The 9057-nt window shown below is 34.4% G+C and overlaps 2 protein-coding genes across 2 annotated transcripts; both read left to right on the plus strand.

The window, feature by feature from the left end:
- Positions 1 to 875, plus strand: LOC132626202 (probable calcium-binding protein CML16). The gene has a single exon (XM_060340984.1). It carries the CDS (start codon positions 217 to 219, stop codon positions 700 to 702), a length of 486 nt encoding a protein of 161 aa, XP_060196967.1. The 5' UTR covers positions 1 to 216; the 3' UTR covers positions 703 to 875.
- A 196-nt stretch (positions 876 to 1071) lies between these two features.
- On the plus strand, positions 1072 to 4393 carry LOC132626201 (protein FAR1-RELATED SEQUENCE 5-like). The gene is made up of 2 exons (XM_060340983.1): positions 1072 to 4046; positions 4131 to 4393. Exons 1-2 carry the CDS (start codon positions 2818 to 2820, stop codon positions 4198 to 4200), a joined length of 1299 nt encoding a protein of 432 aa, XP_060196966.1. The 5' UTR covers positions 1072 to 2817; the 3' UTR covers positions 4201 to 4393.
- The last annotated feature ends 4664 nt before the right edge of the window (positions 4394 to 9057 follow it).

Below are 9057 nucleotides of genomic sequence, written 5' to 3' on the forward strand. Positions count from 1 at the left end.
TCTACAATTTCCTTCTCCCAACCCCCACTTCCTCTCTTTTCCCTAACACGGTTTCTCTTTACATCATTAAATCCAAAAGAAAAAGAAAACACAACTTAGACTTGACACATCTATAACAAAAAAAAATACATCTCAAGTTCTTCAATTCTCTCATTCTATTTCTCTATATAGCAAGGTACCATTACGAGCTCAATATTTAATATATACGTTTGTAGGATGGCTAGCCTTCAATCCGATCACCAACTCAAACAACTAAAAGAAATATTCAAGCGATTCGATCTTGATCACGATGGAAGCCTCACACAACTAGAGTTAGCCGCTCTCCTACGTGCACTTGGCCTCAAGCCAACGGGTGATCAAATCTATGCATTACTAGCAAACATGGACAATAATGGCAACGGGCTCATTGAATTCGATGAGCTCGTAAATGCCATTATGCCCGACATGAATGCAGAAATCTTGGTAAATCAAGAACAACTCATGGAGGTTTTCCGATCGTTCGATCGAGATGGTAACGGATACATCACGGCTGCTGAGCTGGCTGGCTCAATGGCAAAAATGGGACGTCCATTAACGTACAAGGAGTTGTCTGATATGATGCAAGAAGCTGATACGAATGGTGATGGTGTTATAAGTTTTAATGAGTTTGCTAATATTATGGGAAGATCTGCGGCTGATATTCTTGGATTAACTGTTTCCTGATGGATTCAAGATTTGAATTTTACGGGTTCAAAATTGGAATTCCACCGCATCCCGCCTAATTTATTAGGTTTGAAATCTATTGTTTTTACTTCTTTATTAGGTTTTTTAACAGATTTATGTACAAAGTCTGAATCAAAGCTAATGATTCGAATAAACCCGTAGCTCTTTTACTAGATCCGTCTCTGCTCCTAATTAAATGGTGGTTTATTTAGCGGTATCTTAGAGCGGTTTTCCGGTTTGTTTTACAATAGGATATTTTATTTTGTGTCATTTTCATGTAACATGGATTAACTGTTTTCTAATCATAGATGGATTCAATATTTGAACTTGACGAGTTTAAATTCGAAATTCTACTATCCTATATGTTTTTGTGGGAAACTGATTCGTAACCTATTATTTGTACATATTTAGTAAAAAAAAATAAAAAAATTATCGTGATTTCGATTGAACCCGTAGATCTTTCACTAGATCCGCCTCTACTCCTAATAAAATAGCGGTTTATTTACTGGTATCTTAGAGCGGCCGGTATGTTTTAAGGTGGGTTTTTTTTTTTTGGTGTCATTTTCATGAGACATGGTATCATTAATTAACATTAAAAGCTGTTGTTGGTTGATCAGTTGTAGAAGATGACTTTGATGACTTGGTCCAATTGATGACCTTTGTGGTGTTGTGATTGTATATATTTTGTGCATTGATTCATTCTTTGCATCTTAGTCTTTCTTTTTTTATTTTTTAGCTTTTGTGTATCAGGTCATTGGATCCTTTATGTGTATGACCAAGAAGATTCTCCATAGGTTTTTTGTATCTATCTTTTTAACTTTTTATCTTTATTTTCTTGTACATGGATTTGTTTATATGCGTGAAAGGGACTTCTTATTAGTAATTGAAAATTGAATAATATGCAATGTATGCATGAAAAGTCAAAGAGGGTTTCTTTTGGACCACTTGTATTACATGAGACAAACATTATCTCCTCAAGATCTTAATATAGGTACGGGGCATACCACTAAAGTTACGGTGAGGCCTAGTTACCTTCTTTCTTAATTAGAAATTTCGAGTTTTTGAGAATGAAATTGGTTTTTGTAAGGGAGTATTTTATCCCAAAATGGGATTTCTCAAAATAAATTAGGACTAATCCGACCCAAAAATGAGTTACAGACAATGAAGGGGAAACAAAAAATTAGTACTAAGCAAGAATACTGGCTAAGAATATACTATTAGATGTTAGTTCATCTGTCTATTCATTTTATGCAACATTATTACTTTTGAGAAATCAAGAAATATCTTTAATAATGACTTTTTAAATATTTTTAAACTCGAAAAATAGATACTCTAATTCACATATAAAAAATTAAGTAATTTTGATTCCTGTACAGGAACGTTTTACATAAATAAGGGCGCATATATAGTGGCACATATTATGTGAGACCACCTCGGTTATTGGGGAAGACAAACTGGAAATCTTAACGGTGATTAAATGATATGGTCTTAAGATGGAAAAAACTTACCCGCACCGGGTGTATACACCCAACTCAGTTAAGTTAACCATAGATAATAAACTAAGGCTTAAAATCCTATTTTTTAATAAAGTAAAAATTTAAAACAAGTAGCAAAATTAACAACGTCACATCAGTTAAGCTAGGGTTACCGTCATTGAATCAATTTTCTTTGCTCATTCCTCTTCTAGCATTCTGCCTATTCCGAAGCTTTGCAACATTCTTGGAGCGGGTGGGGATTTCAAATTAAGCTTATTAGGAATAAGGAAATTGGCTTCAAATAGGTGATTCCTTATTAACTTCATACGTAAGTTTATATGCATGTAGAAAGAAGCTATTATCTATATATGTTATATTTTAATGAATTATCAAGCATTCTTCTTAATAATCTGAATCAGTTTCAACTATTTGATCATCAAATATTATATACGAATTTAAACCAAACAAGCAAATGTCTCTTTCTGCTACTGCTTCCTTTTATTTTCAATTAGTATTAGGTTAGTCTTTTATATTTTATTTCATGAACTTGAGGGAATTTTGATTATTGTTGCATGTATGTTTCTCCTTTTCTATGATTATGCATGTTATAAATATTTTTCTCCTTGTTTGAAATATTAGAATGTCAACTTTTGAGAAGGCAAATAATGCTGAGAGTGACGAAGAATTATTAGAAGATATTAGAGCGGAAGATGAGAATGAGGAAAAAAATCAAGAGGAAGTTTCAGAAGATGTCATAATTGAATTAGAAGGGAAAATGAAAAATCAAATTGTTAAAGACGAGAAAGAGGCTTATATTTTATATTGTGAATATGCACATTCCAAAGGTTTTAGTGTACGAAAGGATAAGCAATATTATTTTCAAGGTAGCGAAGTGGTTAGAGAAAAACGTTTCGTATGCTATAGGCATGGGGAAAAAGATGAAAGGCTAAGAAAATCCAGTAAGGTGTCTTGCAATCATATTGACACGCGATCAAAATGTCCTGCAATGATAATCTTTAAGCGTCGAATTCCTAGTAGTCCTTTCACAGTGGATAGATTTATTAAAGAGCATAACCATGAGATGGCTTCACCGAAAAAGAGACATTTGCTAAAATCAGCTCGTTCTATAACTAAAGCCAAAAAGCTAGTTATTGAAAATATGGTTAATGCTGGTATAAAGCCAACTGCAACCTATTCTTACCTGGCAGAAGAAGCTGGAGGGGCTGATGTTTTAGGCTATTCAAAGAAAGATTGTTTTAATTTTATAAACCAGTTGATGAAATCTAAGGTGGAAGTTGGGGATGCTCAAAGTGTTGTTAATGAATTTAATAATAGACAAGCGAGTGAAAGTCTCTTTTATTGGGATGTTCAACTTGATTCTGAAGGGCGTATGGCTAACTTTTTCTGGAGAGATGGTCGATCTAGAATTGACTATGAGATTTTTGGTGATGTCGTTTCTTTTGATACCACATATCGGACAAACAAGTATCGTATGATTTGTGCACCATTTATTGGAATAAATCATCACTGGCAGAATATAATTTTTGGTTGTGCTTTTTTATCTGATGAGTCGGCAGAATCTTTCAAATGGTTATTCTCTACATTTTTAAAGTCAATGGGAGGCATTGCCCCGCAAACTATTATAACTGATCAAGCTCAAGGAATGGCAATTGCTATTAGAGAAGTGATGTCTGGAACTAGACATAGACTGTGTCAATGGCACATATCCCAGAATGCCCCATCTCATTTGGGCTCACTTAATAATGATAAAGGTTTTTCTAAACTTTTCAACAAGTGTATGTCAGAATGTGATTCTATTACTGAGTTTGAAGAAACCTGGGAGATGATGCTGTTGAGAATACTACACAGGTACTGTCACAACGTTAGGGGTAATATAATTATGATTAATATATTTGAATATTTTTTAATTCGAATTATTTCTTATTTGTGTAGCAATCATCTGCAAGTACATGGAAATCAGGACGAAACTACAATTGAAGTGTCATATCTTCACGGAGAATGATGTGATACTATGATTTTGAGGCATTTGGGCAGGAGAAGCTAGTCCTTTAATTTTTAGATAGTAGCATACTTACACACATTTGTAAAAGATCCTTAATTTCTTTTGTTGGATGGTAAAAATTTTTTAGAAAACTTTTGATTGGTTCGTTGGTTAAAGCAGCCAATAACATAATCAAAGTTGTATTCTTGATTTCTTTTTATTGCTTGTTGAATTTGTGATGAAGATGTACCTTAAGCTTTTTATTTGAAAAAATTCTCGACTAAAATAAATTATCCTTTTCATTACCGAAATCTTCTTTGTTATTGCAGATTTCTGATTATTATATTTAGGTAGAGTATTTGTCATCTATCACATCCATACTCTTAACTAAGCTATTTTGTGAGGAAACTAGTTGACACGCCTTGATTAGTTTTCGAAATCTGTATGTGCAGTGTAGCTATGGTTTTCTTGGTGGTTCATGGTTCTAATATTTGCTGAACAATATTTAGATATTGTTTTGTATAAGTGTTTTGTAGCCAAGGAAAGATGTTGCAACTTGGCATCTCCTCAATAGGAACACAAAGAACCTTTAGGCTTTCTGGAATAAGAATCATGTATGAAGAACAACAATATTTGTTTATATATTGTGGGTGTACCATTGAAAATACATATAGTTATGACCTTTGAGATGTAGTTAATTGTTGGCACAAAAGTGTTTGATAAGTAAAAAAAAAAAAAAAAGTACAGTCAATTACTTATTGTTAAGAAGATAAAAGAAATAGTGTGAGAATATTTTTATATTATTAATTAAGTTTATGTGCAAAAATTTGGTTAACTAGGGTTAAGTACTAATATTTATAGTTAAATAATGTGACAAGTGTCATTTATTTATTAGTTGGGTGTATACACCCGGTGCGGGTAAGTTTTTTCCGTCTTAAGATTCCCTTAGTGTTCTTTTTTGGGGGCATAATATCGCCGAAATTTCTGAACTTCACAATTATAAATACTCATTTGTTTCAATTTTTGTGATACACTTTTATATTTAGTCTGTCTAAAAAAAATCACATTTTCATACTTAGAAACAATTTAATTTAATTAAATGATTTACAACTACACGCTTATCTAAGGGTGTCAAATGGGCCGGGCCGGGCCATTTAAATGTGGGCCACAAGGGGCCGGGTCGGGGCCGGGCCGGGCCGTAAGTTAAGTGGGCCGGGCTGGGGGCCGGGCTTGGAGAGGGAAAGGGTGTCCGGCCCAGCCCACCTCGGATAGGGGCTACACGTCGGGCTAACCGGGCCCGTTAGTGGGCCGGGCTGGGTTTTAGTTAGTGGGCCGGGCCAAGTTTTAGTTAGTGGGCCGGGCCGGGTTTTAGTTAGTGGGCCGAGCCGGATTTTAATTATTTTAAAAAAAAATTCTAATGCTAAAATTTATTAAGTTTAATACTTTAAAATCTAGTTGTTGTCAACTTTATTTTAACCTTCAAGTTCCTTAAATTATACTTTGGCCCTATTTTCAAACTATAAATACCATTCATTCTTCTCCATATTATCTCACAATTCCCTACTCTCCTCTTTCTCTAAATTTCCTACTCATCTAAATGGGAACTAAATGGGAACAATGCACATGAGTTTTGATACTAAACCAAAGTTCTTAATTTAATTATCTCATCTGATCCTAAGTCCTAATGTCATGTGCAGATTGTCACGTCTCCATCATCGGTGGAGACATTTCAATATGCTAAAAAATATTTAATTATTATTATATATAAAATATTTGAAACTAATAAGATTATATTAATATATTATTATATATATAACTAATAGTTTATATTATTATATAGTATACTGTATAACCTATTGAAATATTTTTGAACTTGTGTAAGCCAACAGCAAGATAGTAACTTAAAAGGGGTATTTGATTTATTTCACGCATCAGCAATTTCAGAGGTAAATTATTTTTCATTTAGTAGCAATTAAATATTAACGAATTCGATTCCTCTTCATTTTTATTGTCTCCATTTTTCTCAAGTTCTTACTTGAATAAGAGACACATTACATGAGTTAAAATTAATGGTTAAGTTTTAATTAACTAAAGTAAGATTCTAACTATGGTTTGAATAATTAATAAGTATTTCATATATGTGCTTCCAAAATTTTAAGAATCCCACAATTATAGCTACAACTATTTTATTGGGATACAATGTTTTTAAAATACTTATTATTAGTAATAAATGTAATACTTTTTTTTTTTTTTAATTTGAAGTGGGCCGGTGCCCCGGTGGGCCATCACCCGGGCTTATGGTGGGCCGGGCTGGTGGGCTGTCCACCTTGTCCGGCCCAGCCCCCTAATAAAACCCACCTAGCCCAGCCCCTTACACCTATTAGTGGGCTTGGGCCGGGCCGGTGGTGGGCCGGGTTTACCGGGCCGGGTTCGGGCTGGCCCGGCCCACTTGACACCCTTACGTTTATCTAAGTCTTATTTTTTACCATAAATTTCAAAAGTCTTATTTCTTTCTTAAACTCTGTGCCTAAGAAGGAAGTACTCAATATGCGTATAGGCAAATCAGTTCGAAATGGAGCAAGAGCTATAGTATATATAAAGTCATGAGCAGGGGCGAAGCTACCCATGCCTGAGGGGTGTCAAGCGACACCCCTTCGTCGAAAAATTACATTGTATAGATAGGTAGATTTTTGGTTTTATAGCTATATATATCAGTGTTGACACCCCTTGACACAAGCTAAAGGTTTTGCTCAGTAGTTAAGGGGTTGCAAAAATTTCGTAAGGTTCTATGTTTGAACCTGGATTATGACATAATTGTATTTTTTGACACCTGTTAATATGAATCCTAGCTCCCCCACTGGTCATGAGAAGATGTTCAGGTAAATAGTACCAATTCAAATAAAGTCAATGAATTCAAGTAAGCATTTCATATCATCAAAGCGTTTAATGTAAGCACAATATATTTCATTGGCATAGTTATATTCTTTAAGGTGTGACTAGAGACATTTAATTCAGTCTAAATGTCCGCATCTCAAGAGTTTCAAAACCATTTAGATAATGTCATAACTAGGCTTATGATTCACTGAAGTAGGAAATCATGGAACTGGCCATCCTCCTAAATAGTTAGGTGGCACACCATAGAAAGAACTCACAGGACTAATTAAACTTTAGATCAGTTAATCCAACACAAACATCTTATAAGTAAGTTCTATATTAAAGTCGTTGCATTTTAGCCGAACTCAATCACTTATTTCAAATTGCTTCAAGGCTCATTTAATACTACAACAACAACAACCCAGTGGAATCCCACACCGTGGGGTCTGGGGAGGATAGAGTGTACACAGACCTTACTCCTATCAAGGTAGGACGGTTGTTTCCGAAAGACCCTCGGCTCAAGAAAAAGCATAAAAAGAGGTCAGATACGGCTAAGAAATTCAAAGCGATATGTAAATGCAAATAACGAAAGCGACACAGATAACATAGAATAATCAAAATACAGGAAATAATAGATAATAGCAGAAATCGGAGCACAAGAAATTATACTGCGATAATGCGCCTACTAATAAGGAGGGATAACGAGACTATCTACTAGCCTTCTACCCTAATGTGGGTCCTCCACACCCTCCTATTTAAGGTCATGTCCTCGCTAAGCTGTAAATGCGCCATGTCCTGTCTAATCACCTCTCCCCAAGGCTCATTTAATCTCTTTGAAAAATTATGAAATGAGAATCACCATTTTTCAATTATGCTTCATTTCGAAAGCGTGGCATTTAGCTGAATTACATTCCCTTTTGTTGCTCTCAAATGTACACGCAAGTATACGTGGTCGTACAAGTAATATAGAATTTTTAAGTCCAGATATCGATCCCATAGAGACTTATGATAAACCGTCAACTAAATTAAACTAATGCTAATTATCTAAACAAGATATAAAATCCAAATTTATATTTATAAACTAAATAAAAATAAAAGAAAACAAATAATGAACTTCAACCAAGAAAGAGCAGATTTTTATCGGAGAAGAGATAGATCTTAGGCTATGATCACTAACAATCCAGTTGAGTCTTCAAATCGTTCTACCTATGGGTTACTAGTTGACGGGTTAATTATAACTTTATGAGTATCTTCCGAGTTGCCAACAATCTTGTAGATGCTACTCTTACGCCTATATTCCTATGGCCACCAGAGGTAACAAGAACACATTTAATTCTCCATATTCAACCAAGTAAGGCTAAAGGGTATGTTGCTATTCTCAGTAGCGAAACGATTACTCGAACAAGTTGTATTTATTCTTATTACGCACACAAATCCCCTTTCCCAAGTTCAATTCACATGTTACAGATAGTGTTCAACTATTTCGTCAAATAATCAAACAATTAAGACCAACAATAAATAAATAACCCTAAGATGGAAAATCAATAGATATAAAAGATAATCAAACGTCAACTTTCATGTTTGAGCCAAAACCCTAGAACTAAATGATATGATCTTAATGTGACTCTTTTTTATTCTGTAATTGGGACTAATTAGCATAATTGGTGTTGGAATAATTAGCTAATTCGAATTAAAAGGTGGTAATTAGCTGGCAGTTGAAGCCCATAAATCAGTTAGGAAAAGTAGTTAGTGGCGCGTGAGCCACATGCACCTGTTCAAAAGTTAGTTACAACCGTTTTTGGCGCCTGATCTGTGGTTATATAGAACCAGTCCAGATTCATTGTATTTCCTTATGCTTTTGAAAACGAAATAAGAATTCCCTTTGCTTATCATTGTTAATCACAATTTAGAGCTCAATTTAGAGCTCAATTTGAGCTTCTGAGTGCATCTGTTCAAGAGAGATCAATTCCTCTCTTTAGGATCATTCATTTCCTTTCTAATTTT

This window comes from Lycium barbarum, chromosome 2 (genome assembly GCF_019175385.1).
Source record: "Lycium barbarum isolate Lr01 chromosome 2, ASM1917538v2, whole genome shotgun sequence".
Classification (NCBI taxonomy): domain Eukaryota; kingdom Viridiplantae; phylum Streptophyta; class Magnoliopsida; order Solanales; family Solanaceae; genus Lycium; species Lycium barbarum.